This window comes from Vigna angularis, chromosome 3 (assembly GCF_016808095.1).
Source record: "Vigna angularis cultivar LongXiaoDou No.4 chromosome 3, ASM1680809v1, whole genome shotgun sequence".
NCBI classification, from domain to species: domain Eukaryota; kingdom Viridiplantae; phylum Streptophyta; class Magnoliopsida; order Fabales; family Fabaceae; genus Vigna; species Vigna angularis.
Window position 1 is genome coordinate 8,953,389 of NC_068972.1, and position 24,087 is coordinate 8,977,475.

The following is a 24,087-nucleotide window of genomic DNA, read 5'->3' on the forward strand; positions in this document are numbered from 1 at the left end:
GATTCCATTATGAAGTTTGGTCATCCATAACATAAAGACCAGAATAGTATTAAATTTATACGATACCATATGCCAAATTAGCCAAATTAAAGATAAGTAGCCCTGTGGTTGAAGGCAGTACCAAATAAAAAAAACATCAATATTAATATGAAGATTATATATTAGTAGGTTATGAAGACAAATGGCATGTACACGGAAAAGATGAATAGCCACAATGAACATGACAAAAAGCAACGTACCCACTATTATTTTTCTTCAAACAACGACTCTGCACCAGCTACAACAATCACTTTAAAACTCACTTATTTTATCAAAGGATTGCACTTTCTTTTAGCTATTTCCAAACAGGGAATTAAGTAAGAACTTCCACCAATGGATATACTTTATTTTTCTAATAAGATGGTGACATTATTTTAATGAGGCCGAGCCTCTTTCTATAAAGCTAGAAAGCTTAATTCTTTATATGTTTGTGTGTATAAGCTGGTTTGGCCAAATGCAGGGTATCTTTCAGATTGAACAGTGGAAAAGATGGAGAAAGCACCGTACTAACTATGAGACGCTAAATGTGATCAAAGGAAGACAAAAATGTCAAAAAAAGCAAGAATTGACAAAAATCCATGAATTTTATCTTTATGTCTGTTTGATTAGAAGATGGGAATTTAATTAGGTGGGAAACTGATAAGGGAAAAGTATCTTTCTGAAAGATAGGACGGAAAGGATGAAACAGTAGTGGTGTAGGATTTTGATGCATGATCACTTAAAAATTGCAAAAAAAAAAAACAAAACAACTGTTGAATAGTTGGTGTAAAACACTGTCAACGTTAACTTTTTCACTGGAATAGTAGAACATATTTCTTGTCTCCTCATGCATGTGAAACAATGGTAGGGTCGTGTTTTGGTCTTTTAGACCACCTTATTACATGGATTCATATTCCTCCAAATTCGATCTTAGAGAGTTAAATCATTCATGATAACGACACATGCATTGGGTAAATAACAAATGGGTGTGTCTTGTTATTGTCTTTTTCTTTGTAAGAACTTAGAATTTGTGGTTTAAATTAATTAACTATACAAATGGCATTTATGGATCATTATCAAATCCTGTTCTCAGAATGAACTCTCTCAGATGGTTACTAAATTCAAACACTCTCAAAGCATAAAGGAAAATCTGTATCCAAAAGCAAATTTGTAAACAAATCAAAAAGGCCCAACAAGTCCCTAAAAGTTAAAAAAGGTAGGGTAGGTTACCCTCAATTACGGAGAATCAAAAGTAATGCCCACCATATCTTATGCTTTCACTTCTTTTTTCTTATCTGTTAGGCTTTCTATACTATTGCTCAATTTGTATATTAAAATATTTTACATTTTAGAGTTTAAATATAATATTCTTTATCTAGTTTACATATTTCTGTTGAACTTTGAGCATTATATTTTTTAATTTATTTTAAAAAATTTACCTGAATTATACAAGTGAAAATCCAAGGAAGCGCACAAGAAATTTAGAGGATTTGATACAAAGATAGAACAGTCATTCAAAAAGTTTTGTGCCGACTGCCATGTTACCATATTGATTGCGTTTTAACTTTGTTTAATTGTTGTCGTGATCAAACTGAAATCTCTTTTCGTACCCCTTGCCGTTCGATCCATTTTATTCAGCACACAATCATACCCGATCGGTCAGATCTAACTCTATAATAACATATTATATGATCAATATTATATCCTGCTACAATAAACTATTTATTGTAGTTACAATAAGGGAAATTAGTTAAATGACATTAGCACAAAATAATCTGATTTTTTTTTTCTTTCACCTCCATTACAGTAACTGTATATTGTTGTATTTTGCATCATACTAATCATATCTCGTAGTTAATGTCATTGTTTCTATTATTATATTCCATTTATCAACATTGCCATCTTATTTTTTGTTATTCCATTTTTATTGTTGTCATCATGACTTACGTATTTTGTTACCAATATTACCGTTGATATCATTATTTTATTATTTTTGTTATTATTATTACCACAACCTATTAAAATATGATTTGTTATCATAATACAAGTAAACAATAAATAGTTAATGTTTATACTATTGTTACTTTATGTTAGTTTTATAACACGTGTATTATGACGATGATGTTGGATAAGTTTGTTGGTCTGCTTAGAAGCGGATAAAACCGTACCCCATGACTTCACAGCATGCGCACGGATTAGACCGCCCTCAATTTTTCATTAGTTGTTATTCGCTCTGGTTAGGTTACGTTCCACAACACACACAATGCAAACAGCTCCGAGAATAACGGCTACTTCTCCTATAACTACCACTTCACACAGACACCAACGTAGCCATTCACTTTTCCAAACTTCAAACTAAAACTCATTCATAATTTATATTCTTACAAGATAAAATCTAGTAATTTACACAATCATGCTTTTAGATTGTTAAAAAAGAAAACCTTACAATGAATTATGAGGCCATGATTTAAATTAAAAAATAAATAAAACTTTGCAAATTTTATGATGACCTAAGTATACTTTTAGTTGATAAGTTTATTTATTTTGGTCTATGTTTTAGTGACGGGTTATATTAATCATATTTAATTTAGCAACGACATCAATAACTGATTCGATGTAGACAAATCAATATTGATAAATCTATAATAACAATAAAGTGTAATTTGTGAATGGAATGAAATCCTTGGTGTCACGTTAGATTAGTAATCATGTATTGATAACATCCAAAACTGTTATCATCAATCAGAAGATGACATAATTTAATAATTTTAATTTCATAATCAACATTAAATCCGATAGTACCAAGCTAAGAACATGATTGCCACAACTTGCGAGGCAGGTGATCAGTAAAAAAGAATACAGAATGAAAATAACAAGCTTGAGAACAAAAATTAATCTGCGGTGAGACAAGAATGGCCACATATTTGAAATTTAAAATAAGAATGTAGCCCACCACCTTCATAGTTTCTTTGAAGCAGTGATGAAACTTTTTTAAATATAAGAGATTTACAAAACATAATTGAACAAAAAAGGAAACTAGAATGGAAGAATGTGAGGGAATTTACCACCCGGAATTTTGATTTTAAAAATAAAAAATTCACACTCGATTCATGTTTGACCCTAAAAAGCTTAAACTCAGACACTTGGCTTTTTCTTTCTTGGTTTCTTACCCTAATAGAAAGGTAGAGTGGACACCACAATGTCTGCCTTCCAGAGAGCAAAGTATCCCACAAAGATTTTCCACCCTTTTTACACCACTTGTCCTTTTCACTCGACTCCCTAACCTTCTTTGTCTAATCCTCAAAAAGTAAAGCTGCTATACTACTACTACTATCTGCTCTTTTCTTTTCTTCTTTTTTTTCTTTTTTAATTTTTTTCCCTTCCTCCTGCTTCCTCCTGTATCGGTTTTTCCCTGCAACAAATCAAACCCCAAGTCAAAATCTTTTACATACAATTCGCATCAGATACAACAAGGATTTTGCAATTGACATGATGAAATTCTTTACACTTTCAACAATTAGACAGTGAAAACAATCATATTGCTTCTAACTTCAATTTCGTAGAATCTCATTGGCCATTGGGGTTGGCAAACATAATCATTCCAGAGTTTGAAAGGAAAATGTCTGGAGTTTTAAGCATCTATTGAACATTCTCCCTTTACAGGGGACATGTGACCAGTGACCGAATAGCGAATACCTTTTGTTCAGTAATTTTCTTTTTTAAAAAGAAGATCTGTTCAAGTGCTCATGCCTGGTAATGTTGTCTCCATTTCATTGCTCCCCTAATAGTCAGTCATACTTCCCCGAATCTTACAAACCAACCAATTTCTCTTTGACTGCCCAAATGTTCTTTATTTGGTCAAAATTATGTAAAAAGTTAATTTCCCATACGAACCCCAGAAACATACTCCATTAAAGTAAGAAAACCGGTTTCTGCGAAATCTCACAGTAACTTCAAAAGATGAATTAGGCCGGGTCATTTATTCCATGGCATAGAAAACTACCATCTTTGGTTGGAAAAGATATAGAAGATATGCAATCAAATAGACGGATAGAAGGAGGGAGGAAACAAGAAACGACAAACCTCAGGAAAAAGAGGAACCTACTTCATTAGGGTATGACCTACAACTAGTGAAAATCAGAATTTCAATAAAATTACCTGAATGCCCTCTACACGGAGTTAGCTAGTTAAGGATCTCCATACTTAATTTGATTTACCCTGAAGCAGAAAGTTAATAGTCAACCACCCCACCCAAACCGCCCTTGGCATGATGACATGAGAAGCACCTTTTCAGGACTACGGAAATACTTTTAAGGCTGTCCCGCCATGATCTCATTCTTTATGATCAAAATACCCTATTAACATCTTCCAAGTTCCCATCCTGCTTTTCCCCTTTTGAAATAAATTGACCACAATGCCCTTTCCCAATACTAACAACGAGTGTCGGTGGCCCGACATCACCTATGTTCTTTCATCTTCCTTCTATACGACATATTGCCTGTTCTAAGATTTGATAATATATACTGAGCTAATAAGGACACAGCTTAGACAAGTTGACGTCCACGCATACACAGAAGCTGACAAATTCAGCACCTGTTCTTGATAACAATTCAATGTTAGTCAATGAAATTTAATTGGAGTAGTTAGGATGAATCTGTATCATATTTCACTACAAGACATCCACAGGTAGGTGATCCTCCCCCACCAATTAATTTTACAAATACTATGTTCAGCAAGAGAACAGCAAAAAAGAAAATATTAAAAAAAAATAGGAAGGGGTTCATTCGGAGAACAAGCTTTCAAGTTAGCTAACAAAATGACTGAACAGGAAAAAGAATTTAACAATGTTATTCTGTCATACCATGGACACAATAAATGCTGGTGTGATTTTGATTAAATGGACAATGTGATGTCGGGCATGTTTTATTTAGTAAAAGTGAAAACAAAAACACCTGAATAGTGTTTAATCGGCATCATTATTTTAATTAGGATGCCTTCCCTTTGGTAATTTATTCAGCGGGTCCCCTAAAACTCTTTCTTTGAAAGGATGACTATAAATCATTGAGGTAAACACAAAACAAAACAGGAAAGAGTGGTTACCTTTTTCTTTAGGTAGATTCTTTTGTAGTGTTGGGCATGGCCTAAGTCGCTTTTGGGGTAGCTTGCTTGAAAGCAACAGTGGGAGCTATTCTGCAGCTCCTCCTCTGATGCTCCTGAACAAGTTCTCCGGCAAACCAGTCAAGTTTCTCGAAGTTACTCTGTTCCCCAATTCTCTTTCCTCCAAACAGCACCGACTCTACATTCTCCTGCTTCAACATTTCCTCTGCTATTCCAACCATCATCTTTACGTTGCCGGGACTTGAATCTGTATCCACATTGGGTCCACAACGCCCCATGCTCGACCCATTTGCCTGTCACATAACAATTCATCAGAACATCCATCGTGTAAAACTGAAATATACCCTGCTAAATATTACATTCATCTCTACATCATGGACGGTGTCAGTAAGATTTCAATGCCAGCCACCATCACACACTCGAATGAAAAGGACAAAATTAACGACCATAAAGGAAATTAAATAAAAACTTTTGGTGATCACAATCCCAACCAATATGGAATGGGCTTTTATTAATAGTTGTGACTAAACTTAAAAAGGTTTTCCACTTCGCACGACACGGCTCTATTTAAGGAAGAGTCTGAATTGGGCATTCTTTCAATGAATCCAAGTGACAAAATGCAATGTGTATGTGTATGTGTATCCATTTCATGAGCAAATCCAAGTTGCTCGAGAATGGGAAGGTTTCCTTAACATGGAAACAGAGTTAAAAATGAACAAAAAGCACAACATTTATTAATACCCATCCATCAATAGATATCCCATAACAAGTCCAAATCCAGCTATGCTGTCCCATACATACTCATCAACTTGCTACATCCAGACAACACACAACAGATCCCCTACGGAAACCCCACACCCCCTACCCTCCGGCTGGTGTGAAATTGACTCCATTTAATACACCATTGACGTTGATGGAGTTCACAAACTCAACCAGTTACCGGAAAAGAGAAAAATAAATTGACACCCATTAACAGTTTCCATTTCCATTTATTCAAATTATTCAAAGCCTAATTGTGACATTTAGACAATTCACAATTTGACTAAGCACAAAATTCAGTAACTGGCCCCACCAAAAAATATTCAAAATTCAAAATTAAAATTACCTGAATGCGGACATAATTGGTGCTGCGGCTATGACCAAAGGCCATGGCGACGGCCTGGTCGACCAGGTCCGATGACCCGTCGCCAGAAATGCGGGCCATGGGCCGGGCCCAATCCTTGGCCTTCCAGCGTTTGACGCGGTCAAAGTCGTAACTCACCTCCAAGAGTTGACCCGTTCCGAGGGACAGAACCAGAAGGTCCTCCACGCCGCGCACGAAAGGAAACTCTTGTTTGTTGTGCAGCACGTGCGTGATTGCCGCGCCCGTTGGGTTACTCATCGCCAACCCTCCGTCCACCGCCACGCACTTTGTCTGACCGTCCACGGAACGCATCTGAACCGGTTCAAACAAACCGGGTTCGGCCGAGGTCGCTCGACACACCTCCCACAACCGAAAATCGAAGCTATCCGTTTCCAACGCGTCCGCACGTGAGAACAAAAACGGCGCCGTACTCGATAAGTCGTAGCACGGAATCAATACCGGTTTTATCGTGTCCTTCAGCGTCAAACTCCCACCCTTCTCTGCCGTGAACGCTTCTTTCACAGCCTTCTCCAAACCGGCCGTCGCCGTCGACACTGAACTTGACCCGCCGGAAAGCAACCTCTTCAAGAACCCACCCCCGCTACCCGCGCGGTAGAACTTGCTTCCTTTCTCCGCGAGAAACCGCCATGTGTCCTCGGCGGCGAAAATCGGCCGCCGGTGGTCCTTCGTTGCGAAGAGCATCGCCGTGAAGATGCCACCTACTCCGGCGCCAGCTGCAACGTCGAAGTAGTCCGCGATGGTGGCGTTCTGGTCGCCTGATTTTTTCTTCAGCGCTGATTCCAGGTAGGCCAGGGCTTTTCCGGCGAGAATCCCGCGCATGCCGCCTCCGTCGATGGCGAGAATGCATATCTTTCCACGCTGGTTCTTGACGGAAGAGACGCCGTCCACAGCGGTGACGTTCGGGGGGGCCTCAGATTCCGGCTTGGGAGGTATTTGTTTGGGAAACCAGAGCTTCGGATCGTCGTAGCCGAAGAGGAACTTGCTTTCGAGAATGGAGAAGATTTCGTAGCTAAGCTTATCCGTCTCAATGCTCGGTTCTTGCATTTCTAACTCATTCGCACAATCCATTTTTCTCTTTGTCTTCCTTCAAATTTTTACAGGAATGTTTTTTTTTTCGAAATCTTTTACGAAACAAAAGAAACACTTTTTATTTTGTTTTCCGTCTCAAAACAGAACAAGGAGATTCGCCAGCATGGTGTTTAAAACATATTTCGTGTCTATTGCATGCAATTAAACCTGCGCGTCGAAAAAAATTCACCTGCGAAACCTGTAAAAGAAATAAAGAGGAAAATGAATTTTATTCTAGAAGGGGGGGTTTTGGCGTTGAAGATTCGAAGGCGTGCTACGAATTAGAACATTCCAAAAACACATACCTCATTTGACAAGAATGCTGAACCAACCAAGATGACAATTCGAAAACAACATTTTTGATTTCACAATCGCTCTGCTGGTGTTCCTTCTCCAATCGCCCCAAACGCAAATTATATTATTTGTCTGAGCACTAAAAACTGCAACACTCGCTATCAGTGAGAAACTGAAACTGAAACTCCGAGTGAGAGTAATGATTCTGTGGTACAAAAAGTATGGGTTTTTTGGCTAAAGCGTAAAGGGGCTCCTTCTTTCCCAGTGTATGAGCAGCAGGTGCAGTTGGGTCTGCGTTTCTCTGGGTTTCTTTTGCCCAAAGTAGCTAAGCTAGCTCCTCTATGTAAACATCAAGTGGAACCAACAAACCAACCAACCAACAAGCACCGAACAAAAACCAGAAAATGCCAAATCACCACAGCTGCACCACCATATCTATATCTATATCTGTATACTCCCACACATATATATACCCATTCATTCTTTCACTTTTTTTATCCTTTTACCATCACAACTATTCACTGTTCTTTAGGCTTCTACAGTTTAGCCTTTCTGGTCATGGAAAAAACAAATACAAATAATAAGAAACGAGAAAGAGAGAGAGAAAGAGAAAGGAAGAGAGAGAGAGGTGTAACGTTTGTGTTTGTGGCCTCCTCAACTCAACTATAGAGAAGTAGAGAAGTGGGACAGGTGATGGGTCCCAGAACAGGAATTGTGTTGGAGCAATTCAGCGTCATCACCAATGAGCCACCGACACTTGTACACCGTCAATCGTGGTGCTCGCCATCCATGGCTCAGATTGCACCAACACTATTGCTCCGTGATCAACGTTGCAATTCCCCAATTTCTACCGTATACACTTCACATCCATTCTTGGCAACACCTTTCTTATTAATTATAAACTTAATGATGCATTATCAACACCAAATGTCCTCGCTAATTTTGCATTAAATGATAAATCAAATAACATATTGCCTCTCTTAAACAGTTGTGCATTTGTTGGGGGAAGAAGGAATAGGGTAGTTTGGCAATAAATTTCGCTTTGCCCTTCCGAAGGGTTGTGGGGACCACTTCGCTTTGTTTTGCGCATACATGAGAGAGGAGAGGAAAGACAGCAGGGACAGGGAGACAGTTTCTGGTCATCAGGTGCAACCAAAAAAATAATTAAAAACATTTCATTCTCTCAATCACAATAATCTTATTGAAATTGCAAATAAAGAATGAAATTCATTCAACATTTTTTTAATCTAACGGTTGCAAGTAAATTATGTTCAAATATCGTACCTTGTATTTCTTTTATGAAACAATTAAAAAATTATAGTTTAATTCACGGCATCTCCTTATCTTGTTAATCTTATTGTCTTAATCAATCTTAATATCCATAACTTTCATGAGAATGAAACTTCAGAGAAAGTTCCACTAATTTTAGGAATACTCGGTACAATAACACTCAGGATTTATTTTGAAAGCATGCAAAAGATAAGATGAAGGAATACTCGGTACAATAACACTCAGGATTTATTTTGAAAGCATGCAAAAGATAAGATGAACTTGGCATTATTATAAAATATCAATTAAAGTTCAACTCTAATTACAACCCTACTGCTACAATTAACAACGTAAAAACACCCCACAGAATGGAGCAATTATAAGCCATGAGCGCATCTTCGTGAAAAGCATCGTATTCTTTAAACCTTTGTTCTCAGATTTAATTTAAAATATAATCATCAAAATTCAGGAAAATAACCTTCAAGTGTAAATTTTAACTCATCTTGATTTTCTTTTAATATATCACCTTTGTTAAAATAAACTAACAGTGATCTTAAAATTGAGTCTGTATTAATTGAATCTCAAAGTTTAATTTAAGAAGGAGATTATATATAATCTATGTACACCGTTATAATCATGTCAATAGTAAATATCACATCTTCAAAAAACTTTATTAATGAAAATTAATTCCGACGTTACATTGTTGTTTCCTTTCAACGTATATAGTTTTCTCTGGTTTTGCCTAACTTCTTAGGAGTTTTTTTGAATAACCAATTTATTCTAGGTTTGTGATTGATTGCAATAGAAAACAATAAAATAAAAGCTGTTATTTTCAGAAGTTTCAGCTCATGGCCTGAGACGTTAACCCATTTTATTTTACTTGAAATTACTTTTCTTAAACTTTTTTAAAGTCATTTTTATAACTTAACTCTTAAGTAATTAATTCTTTTAATTAATTATAGTTTTTTTAATTAATGTCTTCTCGTCAGCCCTCATTTAACTCCTCTCTCTATTTTGCTTTTTTATTTTTTTGTTTAAAGGTGACTAACGTGTGGATCACCACTACAAGTAATTGATAAGAAATAGGGATAGATATATTGACACATAGTGCATGATCACAAACAAAAGCAACAGTATAAAATTGGCGTGCTATGCGTACCTGGATGGAATGGTTATGACAAATTCAAATGATAATCAATTAAGTTGTCGTGAAATGAAATATATAACTTGGTACTTGAGCAAAATGTCCTATGTAACTATGTTGTTCTCACCATTCACCTTATATGATAAAATATCTGCAAAGGATTTTCGCTTATGTACGTACTGTATAAGATAAAAAAAATGTACTGCATATGGGTATGTTCTTTGAATTCAACTCGTACTTGGTAAGAGTATCATGAAAAGTAGGGTGACATTTGAGCTACATTGAATTGTAGTATCAATTGTTACGGAAATATTCAATTTTAAATTAAACAAAGATGAAATTAATATATATATATATATATATATATATATATATATATATATATATATATATATATATATATATATATGTGTGTGTGTGTGTGTGTATGATACACATTCATGCTTTAAATATTTTTTTTTAAGTTAGAGTATGTGCATTATTTAACATGTTTAGGTATATTTCTATTTTATGATTGAATACATATCAACGTGTTAGATTAATATGTATCCGGTCAATACATATTCAATTGGAACGTATCTATATCATCAAGATTAATTAGCTATGATAATTCGATATATATTAAGATAGTGAAAAAAGGATTAAGTGATTAGGTCACATAATCCAAGTTCATCAAGTAATGACTTATGAACATTAATATAAATAACATGTTTTACGAGATACAAAAATTATGTTGATTAATTATTAATACATTTATTGTTTGTTGACGCACTAGGTTGATTTGAACATCGAAGTGTCTTATGCATGCACTTATCTAAATGAGTATATTGGAGATTGAATATTTAAAGTGTTTAGAGTGTCCTTATAATCTTTACACAATACACATTCAACTTTGTAAGAACAATATATTTTTAATTCTTGAACTTCAACGTGAAATTGAAGTTTGTCTATGTTCGAAACTTTAATACATTTTTGTCCTCAAGCTTTAAAATTGGATTTATATAATAATTTAAACTCAAATGCCTCAAGTTTTTTTAATATGTTAAAAGTGTTTTATGCTAACATTTGAATTATTTGACATTTTCTCGCTTTAATGTTTTCGAGAAAACGTTTTTGCTACCTAAAAAGAGATTAATTAATATAATTGGATTAAAAAGACTATATTCATTGTTTTTAGAGTTTAAAGACCAAAATATATCAAGGATTCGAAAATATGCAAATTTGAATTTCACATAAATTAAAAATATATTTAACTTTGTTTTTACCATTCATTTGATATTTATTGGCATTATAATCCTTCTTTACTTTATTTTTTATTTTAATTTTTTATAAAAAAATCTTCTTTAATTAGTATTTTAGTAATGTAAATATATCCATTATTTAAGAGGAACTACAATGAAATACAAATTTTATTAATCTAACAAATATTATTTATAATAATAGGCGTCAATTTTACACAGAGTACTAAAAGAAGTATAATTAAATCTAAATTTTTCCTTTGTGATTCATAATAAAATGCATTTATTAATTTATTTGCCACATTACTTTCTTAGTTTTGGCTAGGATTAGAAAATATTACCAAATATGAAGATGGATATCAAATATATCTTCAATGAATATTCTAGATAATGAATAGAATATTTAACTTAACTATTTGTTATGAGCATGTAAAATTCAACCTATTTTTAAGTATTTGGGTTAACCCAACTCAACCTATTTTTAGTATATTAAAATTTGATTTAAACCGATCAGATAGACCCTTTTGACCCACCAAATAGTATTTGGAAAGTTGAATCACCGTATTAATCAATGACCGAATCATTCATTCCTCAAACCCGATGAGTGAACATCCGATTTTCGTAACGTGGATTTGAATAAAGATTTTCCAACCCTAACCAATTTCTCTAATGAACTTAAATGTGAGAATAGTCAAGACATTCTTCTACTCAATTATTTATTATTATTATTATTATTATCAATGAAAAACACCTTTAAGAAAACAAAAATATTTTCATGATACCAATAATTGAAAGTGTGTGAATTTCGAAAAACGAAGGAAAATTTTGGCAAGACGTTATTTTTATGCCATTCTTTCTCCTTGTTTTAATTATATATTGGTATAATAGTTTTTAAATATTAGTTTAGTTTTGTATTATGTGTGATGACTTAATATGAATGATATAGTTGGGTAATTGTGATTGAAAGTCCATTACTGGTAAGTTTGGTGATTAACCACAGAGATTAAATAGCCAAACACAAAGACTTTGAGAAAGGAAAAGGAGCTTCTTAAAGAGGGAAACATAACATCAAGATGGGATTAGTGGAGTCATAAGTCAATTGTGATTAAAAGGGCGAAGCAAGTTGGGTTTGAATAGATTGAAAGACATTTGAATGACCACTCACACTCTCACCTATAATAAACCACTCCTTTAACTTTTACAATGCCAATGTAGCTATTCTCCTAAATCAATCATAATACACTTCTTTTTTTTCTGTTTCTTCTTCTCATCTCCCAATTCTTTGCATGCGTGTCTGCCATGCCAGGGCATCTCTTCAACAATCAACCATTCACTTCCTTTTCTCTCCATCTCAAAAATCCTCGTTTTTTTACAATATAATTTGTTTATATAGATTATCATATCACTAAAAATTAACGATTTCATAATATACATATGATATAAAATGTATTTTATAAGTTATTTATAAAATTTAATTAAATTTAAAATTATATTTTTAACATAATATAGAATCACAAGTTCGAAACTATTCCAACAACAAAACATTTCTTGTTGTGTCTATTATATTAATGGTTATCCAAAAATTTATTATTTATTAAATTTATTGTTATCTATTATGTGAAAAAATATTGTTTTGGGTGTTGAGTTTAGAATTACAATTAACACCTCTTCAAACTTTTTTATTAATTTTTAAAAATTGTTTCAAGTTTATGTTATCAAATTATCTTCAATCCTTTATTTTCAAACTTCTAATCGAGTAGGTGGGTGTTGTCAAAGGCACTTCCAAGCTCAAGTCAGTTTTGATTGGTTAACACACAATAAAGTCTTTAATTTGTAATAAATGTCATTATTTATCTCCTTATCTGTATTTATAAGTTTCGAAGTAGATTTTTAATTAGAGATGACTAAATCACTGCCCAAAAGTTTGTAAATGTGTTTTACCTGTAAAAATAGAGAGTTGCTTCCTTCACCACCCTAATTGCTCTCTACACCTTCTCACTATTTTTTTTATTTCAAAAATATCCTACACCTCTCCATTATCTTTAACATAGCTATCACTCAAAATTGAAATATGAACAAGGCCATCTGTGAAAGCACCAAAATCAACAAAGGCATCAAATGGCTGGACAAATTTTACTTTCCCAATAAAACTTGCCCTAGGAATCAAATCCTCATTCTTTACCGAAGGCATCTCACTTTGATGTGCTGACATTTTGGCCTTTACAGCACGAGACAATGCTTCTAAGGTTGGTGGCATAAACTATTATGTTTCATCAGGACGTAGCATAAACTATTATGTTTCATCAGGACGTAGAGATGAGCGTGTCTCTATTGGTGACGAAGTGCCACAAAATCTTCCTGACCAGGTTTCAGTGTTGATCAACTCATCAATAACTTTGGACAAAAGGGTTTGTCTGTAGATGAAATGGTCACACTTTCAGGAGCACATTCAATCGGTGTGGCTAATTGTGTTGCCTTCTCGAATCGCTTATACACTTTCGGTGGCACAGTGGCACAAGATCCTTCACTCAACCCTTTATATGCTGAAACGTTGAAAAACTAGTGTTCTCCACCACCCATTGTGATAGGCACCACAGTTTCTCTGGAACCTCCCATTGCTCGTTTGGACAACAAATACTATGAAGGTTTGATCAACTATCATGGGTTGCTAACATCATATGTTCAACACTCATGATTCTTAAACGGATGTCAACATCCGTGGACAAATATCGACATTCGTCGTTTTTCCTTCAATGGATGTTGATATTCGTGCATGGATGTTTACATTCGTTTAAGAATTCAACGCATGTTTACATTCATTTAAATATTATTAAAGGGCAAAAAATGAATGAAGAGGTGCTAGGAACAGTATGTGGTGGTGAAGGAAGTAACTCTCGTAAAAATATATTGAATTTATACTACCGATTTCTAATAGTAGTCACACCTATCGGCTTGCCGAACAAGACGTATAGTTTACATAAGCATTAGGTTATGAACAATCTTTCACGCTTTTAGAAAAGTTAATCGAACAATAAAAAATATACCAGATATTTATATGGTACAAATATGTAATAAATCTCATAATAATTAAAAATAATTTTTTTATAATATATAAATAGATGTAAATCATGTTTTTCAAATCAATTTATAAAAGTTATTGACTTAAAATTTATTTTTTAATATTCTATAAACTATTTTTATCTAATATCAAGTGTTATTTTAATATTAAGTATAAATTCATATAAAAAGATCTTTACTATGCATATAAATGTGCAACATCGATCAACTATGAATACATTATCTTTACTTAAAATTGAAATCTTTCCTTCTTTTTATTTTGTTATTGACAAAGTTTAAAACTATGATTTCACTTTTAGTGGTACATAAAAAGTTATACTTTACTTGGATGAACAGATTATTATACTGTGAAATTAGAATCTGGATAAGGAAAAATATATTTATGATTAGAAAGAAGATTAGGTGTGATCTCCGGAACCTTGGTGGTCCTTTCCACGTTAATCTCCTAAATTCTTACCCATTTTTATTATTTTTTTCTCTATAAATGGCCTGAGACATCCTCACTCAGACACTGACTTGTTTTACTTCCTTTCTTTGCAAATTAACATGCATCCAATGCTACCCTTTTTTCCAATCACTTTCCATTTTCATCCTTTACGTAATTTCCATTGCAAATATATAACACCAACATTCAAGCCTTGCGTGGCTCCCCTTACCTTTTTTAAATATTTTTGATTCTCACGTGGCTACGTGTCTCTAATGTCTGCCTGGTTTTAAAATGTTTGGTCAAATTTTGAACTTTCACAAAATGCTGGCTCAAAGAATCAAAGTCAAACTAAATAAATTGATTACTATTCTTAGGCATTCATAAACTGACCCAATAAGAGGACAACGATCTACTTACTCGCCCTAATCGAGGACATCCAGGTACAAACTGTTGGTTACAACACTACATTTGTTTCGTGTACGTAGGTTCTTTCGAATCTCAAAAGGAAAAACAAAAAATGTTTGCGTGGTCTTCTACAATAGAACCATGACAAATGTGATCTTGCCACCTCGCTCGAAAGGGACTTCGTGGGCTCTAAACTTTTACAGGCCTTTTAGGATCTGCGGATCCATGGAGGTTGCTCCACGAATTAATGTACGGACGAAAGATTATTCAATGCATGATGTTACTTTATTGACCCCTTAAAAATTATGTCAATTAAACCAATTTGCATTTTGCTTCTACCAAACAAATTCTGTTGTTTTCAATTACTTCGCCTAAAAATACCGACACATGTTTGCGCACACGTTATCGACGTGGTTTCTTTCTCTTATATTCTGTAATGTTAGTCGGTATGATTTCAACATCTTCGAGTGAATTAATGTGGTTTTATCGTATCTGTACCATGTTTCCGGACACAGTAAACATATGCAGTTAAGGCATCGTCCGAAAAATTAAATTAAATCAACCGATCAATAAATGTGTTCACCGAAAAATTCAACAAAATAACCGTACTACGGTTTTACTGAAAATGATTGTTGGTGCAAAATTACGGTACTTAGTTATAATAATATTGGATTGTTGTAATTTAATAAATCTTCATATGTCGGAGAGGATTCTGTAAAAGTTTCTAATATTAGTTTTAGCGTACTCAAAGTCTTTCGTTTTCTTGTGTAGATCTCTGTTCAAGAGGACTGCTGAGTCTATGAAGATATTATGAGACTATTGAGTATCCAAATATCACGTTTAATACAGTAACAGAAGAATAGTAAAATCAATGATTGATATTTTAGGATAATTATAGTTATATTATTCGCCTTTTACTATTGAGTATCCAAATATCACATTTACTATTATAGTGGTTTACATATATTCTTTTGCGTGTATATTAGTAATTCCTCGCATATAAATATTTTAACTAGATTCATTGCATCTAGCAAAAATCAAACTATTTTGTATTTTTCATGTCAACTGTTCATTGTGAATTGTGGCACCACTCTTCCTTATTTTATTTAATAATTTAAAATTTATACGCACTTCAATGTTTTCCTCTTGGCCTTATTTCTTCCAATTCAGTCTGTTTTCCTTACAACAATCATCTTGTCTCCAAGGATGCAACAGTGACTCGTGTAAAGAGTTTATTTGTATGGAAATAGAAAATGAAAATGCTAATAATTTTTATCTCAAAGCTGTGAATGAATTTTAGAAATGAGGAATAATCTTCATATTTTATTGCTTTGTTTTTGAAAACTAAAAACTAAAACTTCAAAAAAGCTTTCTTTCCCTCTATATGTTTGTTTGCTTCATTCTTTCTAACTGCCCAAACTTCATTCAAACAGTTCACCAAACTTAACAAAAGGCCCAACTCGTTTAAGAAAATCAGCAACACAAATTCTTTCCTAATCACAGCCGTTTCTTCCTGCACCTCTCTTTTTTCTTCTAGCACTCCAAAAATATTTATATATTCTAAATTACCTTTTTTAAAATTATAATAGAAAAGGTAAAATTTATTCTTTTACCTCTTCCTTCTTCATTCTGCATCTTCACAATCCCTCACCTATGTTGAAACCTTTGGAACGCTTGCCCCCATCCCTTTAGCAGCTATCGGCCAATTGAATAGTGACATAAGGTTGCCGATAGCTGGGCCTTGTTCAGTTTATAAGGAGACTTTTGCTCCATGCACCTGTGCAGTTACTATCTGCAAGCTATACTATACATTTGTTAAAAAAAGAAAAATGCAAGGCCCAAAGATTGAGTCTTCTATGCTGGGTCTTGAGTCCTATTTGGAAACAGCTGTCAACTACTGGTTTTAATCTTTGTAAAGTTTTCATCTCCAATGAATGAAGATATCATTTTTTTTTGTTCTATTTCTACCCAACTCCATATCATAAAAAGAGGGAAAATAACAAAATTTTATTCTACCTCTCAAATTATTCTCATTATATTATATACACCAATTAATGATTATTTATGTATTATTTTGTGGTTAAAAGATGGAAATCATTTTTTAAAAAATAAATTAGGTCCTTTATTTTTATTATTATAACACGATTATAAAATGTAAATAATCACCTCTAGAATAACATAATGAGAGAATTCCAAATCATATCTCCAACCCATTAACCTATTTTTTTCCACAAATATTTTTTTCTTAACATAAATTTTTTGAAGGTTTACCATCAGTGTAATCTACACTAAGAGCTTTACCAAAACCCCATATTCAATTTCTCTTAACGGTAAGTTCAAAGTTTGCTCATTCTCTATATATAATACGGTAAGTTCAAAGTTTGGTCATTCTCTTAACGGTAAGTTCAATGACTCGAGAAAGGTTGTCTTACGATGTGAAATTAGCACTGTTATTTGTAATTTGAAATATTTTAAAAATCGTATGTGAAAACATATTATCTACAATTGTCCTCTATGGATACCCTATCGGACGACAAATAATTAACAATTCAATAATTAATTGGTAAAGATAATCGTTAATGTAATTAAAGGATAATCAATAATAATAACAACTATTAGTAGATCCGTCAATTTGATCCCCTTACATGATTTGGTCCTAACCCATGTGGGTTGAGGCCAGAAAAATTCATAAGTCCAAAATGTTTCTCACAGAAAAAGTCCACAGGACCAAAATATCTACAAAAGCCCAGTGGGTTAGAACTAACCCATGAACCTTTTTTTTAGAAAAAATGTTCATTTTGAATAAAAAAAATATAATTAACATTTAATTTGTTACAAAAATAGTTATTATAAAAAATAAATTGAAATTTTTATAGAAGCAAAAGCAAAGTGACAATATTTATTAAGTTTGATTCTCTCAGTATATAATGAAAGGATTATTTTATAAATTTGAAATTCAAATATTTAATTTAGCTTGTTTTATAGGTTATAAATTAGAAATTAACTTTCTGTCTAAAATTATTCTAATTGAAATTTAAGAGGAGATTTTCAATAGTTGAGACTCTTAATTTAAAAAAAAAATGAGGCTTCTTTATTTTCTTAGAAAGCTATTGGAAAAGAAATTATATATAAATGATTTTCTTTTTCATTTTATACTCAAAAAATCATGCTCATAACATAAATAATAAGTAAAAAGAAAAAACTGATAAACCTTGTGCAGCTGCAGTTGTATTGGCCCATAAGATTCAATCTTGTTTTACCATTCACCCAAAATGTTTACATTTTAAATGTCATAAACATAAACATACATTTATGTTATGTATTCCAATTGAAAGTTAAAAATAAATTATTTAATGTGTGTTAGTTAAAGACTAGAAACACTATAACATTTGTTATTCTTTAGTATTTTAGGTCTATTTAAAACTTTCATTTTCTTTTTATAAATTTTAAGAAATTAACTTTCTTTTTATAATCTATCCTATGGTGATTTTGAGAGAAGATTATCATAGAGAAAAAAACAAAATAAAACATAAGTTTAATTTACACATAAAATATTAATACTATTTTTGATCCAAAAATTTTAGATAATAAAATTTTGAATTATTTTTAATTTTAAATAATTAAAAACAGATTGAGTGATATTTTAGAAGTCGAGGAAACAAAACAGTGATTTTTTAAAGAATTGTAAAAGCAGTGCAAATATTAAATCAATTTAATATATTATTATCTCTCTTTATTTTTCATTAGGTTATTTTGATATTACTAATTATATAAAATTTTCTAATAATTGGTGTGTGCAATATAAGGCATAATTGTATTAAAATTGACAACAAAATAAAATTTTTTTATAATATGTTAGTAAAATAAATTTGTAATACTATTTAGTTGTATAAAATTAAGTGTGTGGTTTGCAATTGTTTTTAATTATTTACAAAGTGGTTATTTTGAATATTAAATATTCTATTATTCTATAATTAATTAGTTTTATTTAATAATTTAAAATAAGAAATCAATTATATGAGTATAAAATTTAATATTTTTAATAGTTACTATGAGAATTTTGGAGTTTAGTTTTCAAAAGTTTTTGTGTTAGGTTAAACCCACCTTAATAGTGATCCTAACTCACTTGAGAGAGAGCTTTGGGAGTTGGAACTTTTTGTTGGCCTCCATTTGAGGGGCTTCCTAAGAGGAGGCTTTTTCAAGAGTGTGTTAGGGCTAGTCTTGGGATCATGGTCAAATTGACAGCTCTAACCACTAGTGATGCGTCAGATCTAAGGATAAACTCGTTTTAATATATATAAATATATGTTTGACAGGAAGGTCAGATAACGAATTTTGAGTACTTATTTTTATTAGACATTACGTAAGGTCACTGACTTGAGCGTCAAAGTGTCTTTGGTAGGTACTCCCACACGGCTTGGACAAAAAGGAGAGGGAGCGAACAACGCAATTTGAATAATGGAGGAACCATCAAGAAGTTCATCCGATCTATAGGACAACTTGAAACCTCTTAAATAAGCTTATCCGAAACAACCATATTGTATGATGCTAAATATAAAGTGATTTACATATTTCGTTTCTTTAGAAATACATACAATCCAATAACAATTACTTTTGAAGAGTTTAAGAACAAACTTTGAGTTTTAAAAAATTACTATGATAGTAGGTATAATAAAATAATTAAAAGCAGAATAATAAAATTGTTCAAACTTAAAAAGACGAGACGAGTCCTGCTACAGATATTAACAAAGAAATTTAAATGAATTTATTTAAGTTTATCAAAAGTAAAGCATCTTAACAATTTTATAATTCCATAGTCGATCACATTAAAGAAGAAAGAAATTCTATTTCGTTCAAGTTGTTGTCATCAAGTTGTTAAGAATTTAGCGTTAAGAAATTATCTTTAACCACTTAAATAGTGTACTGTTTAATGTTTGTTAAAAATGTGACTGATAATATTTTAATGGCAAGTAAAATATTTTTATTTTGTTTAGAGAAATAAAAGAATGAAATTCGGTGAGTCATGTTTTCGTGTGGAGGTTGATAAATTTATACATTGTTACAATTTATTTTTTATATAACCTTTTCCAGAATATATTTTCTCGTCTACACAAACTTAAAGATTGTCATCATATTTAAATTTAATTTCTGAAATATATTGATCTATGTAAGTATACTTTTGTTATTTGTTTAAAACTAAAATGTAAATTAAATAAAGTTATTTGATTCATTATAAATTAAATTTGATAATTCATTCAATGATTTTTAAATAAGGCATCAAAATTCATATCGTGAAATTCTTACCTAAAACATTAAAATTGAGAAATAGTTTGAAATTAATTGGTAATGAGATCTGTCCTATTTTGTTAGAAAAACTCTATTTAAAAATTTAACTTAAACATAGTTAATGATTAACTGAGAGTCATACATATATGAACATTAAACACTAACTAACCTATCAAAAACATTATCATCTTATTATATTATATAATAATGTATGATATAATAAAACAAACTACTATAGCACTTAAGCGGAACCGTGCACGGTGGCGCGTTGGGCGCGTGTTCGAAGCCACTCTAACATATCCCCAAAAACCAGCTCCACGTTCTCTTCAGGTTCCCCAATCATCTGGTGCCACATTTCCGGATATATCTTCAGCGTCTTATCCTTACTCGCAGCACGTGCGTACAACTCCTCCACGCACGCGGGGTCGCACACTACATCGTCGCCGCCATGCGCCACCAGTAACGGCACCTCCACCTCCTCGTACCTTCCCTGCAGCTCCCGGCAGATCCGCATGAGCTCTTGCGCCGTGGCAGCCCGCGGACGCGCCACCGTCCTCCGCGGACTAGCCAGCGCGAGCTTCCGCTTCCACTCCACCTTGAACGACACCTCGGGGATGGAGCCCCGGGTGGGGACCACGCGCCACGTTGGGATTACCGCGGCGGCCAGGGAGAGGAAGTGCTCGAGCGGCCACGGCGGCTTAAATTTGGCGCTGATCCCGCACATGGCGCCGTTGAGGATAACGCCGTTCCACGACATTTCGCGGCGGCGGAGCGTGATTAAAAGCGCGATTGCGCCGCCGAGGGATTCAGAGTAGAGGAACGAAGGGAGTGAGGGATCGAAGCGAGAACGGAAGTTCTCGAAGAAGGAGATGCAGTCGTCGACGACGGGGTTAATGTCGGGAATGTGAGCGATAAGGCCATCGGAGAAGCCGTGGCCCTGGTGGTCGATTGCGCAAGTTGCGAAGCCGGCCTTTGCGAAGTGGACGGCGGTGAGCTGGAGGAGCCAGCTGGACTCGCCGGTGAATCCGTGCACGACGGCGAGGGTTCCGACTATAGTAGTGGGAGGGAGAGGGGTCCACCACTGAGTGAAGAGCTTGAGACCCCTGGGATTGGTGATGAACTCGGAAGCGTGACTCACTGAGTGGCGCGCGTAGAATTCGTCTGGAGTTAGCTGCCCGAAGGGGCTTTCCTCGTTTGCCTCCGCAATTGGGTGCACCATTCTGGCTAAAATGCGCAGTGAGAGTGTAGGATTGAGCAGAGTTAGAGACTGGTTTCTTTCACTCATACACCATCCAATGACAATGCAATACTTGTGCTATTCTTACCCCTATTTATCCTATCATATTTATTGTTACACATTTAAATAATTATTATTTACTTTTTAATTCAATAAAAATTAACATATGTTACTTTTATTATACATTTTTAACATGGAATTTTTTTATTGTATAAAGGTTTCCGTATATAAATTTATCAGGTACATTTACTCGATTACCCAATGTAGATAGTTGGATCTCTGAAGCAATATTCTTATAATTTTGATTCCAAGTCATATATAGGAAGAACATTTGTCGATATAAATATTTTTCAACTTCTGCTTGAATCATGTAATTGTTTACATAATATTATTTTCATTTTTAACAAAGTAGAGGTTGACTAAAATAAAATATCATATTTGTATAGATTGTCTTTTTAGGGTATATTTATGAGTAGTGGTGACTTAGGTGTGAAAGACAGCAGAAGTACAACCTATAGAGTGGAACATTAAAGTGATGTGAGAGGTGGGGGTTGAAGTTCAGCAGTTGTAGTTAATAAGGATGAGGAAAGTAGTTGGCAAATGTAAAAAAGGTGATCATCCACTTTCTGTGATAGAAAGAAAAAAAAAAAAAAGTGAAGGTCCAAACTGAAGGCTAACTGGGCTAGAATAGAAGTGGGCTTATGTTGCAGCAGCCTGTTTTCCCTCCACTGTTGGGAATCCGAGATTATCAGCCTTACGCAGTACCCCCAAGTCTAGGAACCGGGAAACCTAGTCACATGGATCATTTCCCAACTTGGATTGGACAGGCCAGCAATTTTGCAAGCAAAGCCCAGCCCAACTCGGCCTCAGATATGTTCCTTCACTCTGATGTCCCCACTTGGGCCACAAGCTGACGCAACCCAGCTCGACGTTTTGTCTACCTGATCTAAACATTTATTAACATTATTATTTTTAACATCCTGCACGATATGGGACCTGTACATACAAACATAGATGTCAACCCTCTTTGTAAATTACCACTTACCTTCTGAAATTTGAATTTAAAGAAACAAGGTTATGCAGGATGAATGTTCATTAGTGTGCTGTTGATTGCAGGAACTCATTTTCCTATGTGCTAGAAAATTTACAGACAATACAAATAAGATGCGGAATACTCTTACTTTGTGGACTGCTTAGTTTCTTTCATGTTATTTAGGAAACATAACTAATAGGAAAAAGAAACAAAAATAAACATGAAATATATTTCCTTCGTTAATAATAAAGATAGAGATAACATGAAAATTTATCCATGACTCATTTTCTTTCGAATCATGCAAATTTTGTATTTTCAAATCTTACTTAACCTTCCTCGTACTATTTGCTTTTTTATCTGATCATTTGAATGCTACTTTACTTTTCAGTTCTATTCCTTAAATATTGAACATGATAATTCAAAATGGGAATTCCCTCCTTAAAAGATTCACATGCAACAAGTTCATAGCTAACAACACATTCTATCTCTTAAAGATTTTAAGGTAGCACATGCGATTGATACATGTTTTGTTTAAATTGGGACGAGATGTTGTCTAAGAGTTGATTCGGTGTATTGAACGTTCGTCTTGCTCTTCTCAACCGATCGATGTATGGAGAGTGACCTGCAGAATACACTCCCATGCTCAAGTCAGAATTTGTCTGTGTAGGTCTTTAGTAATTCAATAGGGAGTAAAAGTAAATTTATCTCGAAATTAAACCCTTATTTATAGAGTTTAGAAGAATCTGACCCATTAATTTACCTCTTAATGATCATTAATGCAAACCTTAATCACTCATCAGTAGTCGTTATAATATTAACTGTGCATTAATTATGCTAAACTGCTGTCGGATCGAGCAGCAGTGAGACGCTATCTTATGCATTAACCCCTCAATCATGTCCATCCAGTTTGTCACCATATCCGATCAGTCAACTATAAGCTCGTTGTAACAATACATATACTTGATTCTCATTGTAACAAAACTTCCTAAATTGTCTTCTATAATATAATAGTTAAAAAAGATATAAGTTAGAATAAATTTTAAGAATTAACTCCTTCGATAAATGCATATACAAATTTAAAAAAAATATCTGTATTTCATCTATTGGTATGTCTTTTATATATTTTTACTCTCTCCTTATATTGTAGATGTTTCCACATATAAAAAGGTCTTTTTAGAATTTAGTACATTATTTTTGAGATTTCACATTATTATAAAATTTTCTCCTTCAAAAACTAACACTTTAAAAGACAACGGGGAGATGTAATTAGAAAATGATATAATGTAAGTAGTAGTAGAATCCATTTAATTCAAATGTAGTAACAATTT

The 24,087-nt window shown here is 33.4% G+C and overlaps 2 protein-coding genes across 2 annotated transcripts; both read right to left on the minus strand.

The window, feature by feature from the left end:
• Positions 1-2,922: 2,922 nt before the first annotated feature.
• Positions 2,923-8,278, minus strand: LOC108326237 (patatin-like protein 6). The gene is made up of 4 exons (XM_017559618.2): positions 7,654-8,278; positions 6,242-7,547; positions 5,119-5,429; positions 2,923-3,430 (listed from the first exon to the last, which is right to left on the minus strand). The coding sequence occupies exons 2-3, from the start codon at positions 7,346-7,348 to the stop codon at positions 5,160-5,162; spliced, it is 1,377 nt and encodes a 458-aa protein (XP_017415107.1). The 5' UTR covers positions 7,349-7,547; positions 7,654-8,278; the 3' UTR covers positions 2,923-3,430; positions 5,119-5,159.
• Positions 8,279-20,583: 12,305 nt separating this feature from the next.
• LOC108325324 (caffeoylshikimate esterase) lies at positions 20,584-21,801 on the minus strand. Its single transcript, XM_017558382.2, has one exon. It carries the CDS (start codon positions 21,772-21,774, stop codon positions 20,731-20,733), a length of 1,044 nt encoding a protein of 347 aa, XP_017413871.1. The 5' UTR covers positions 21,775-21,801; the 3' UTR covers positions 20,584-20,730.
• Positions 21,802-24,087: the final 2,286 nt, after the last annotated feature.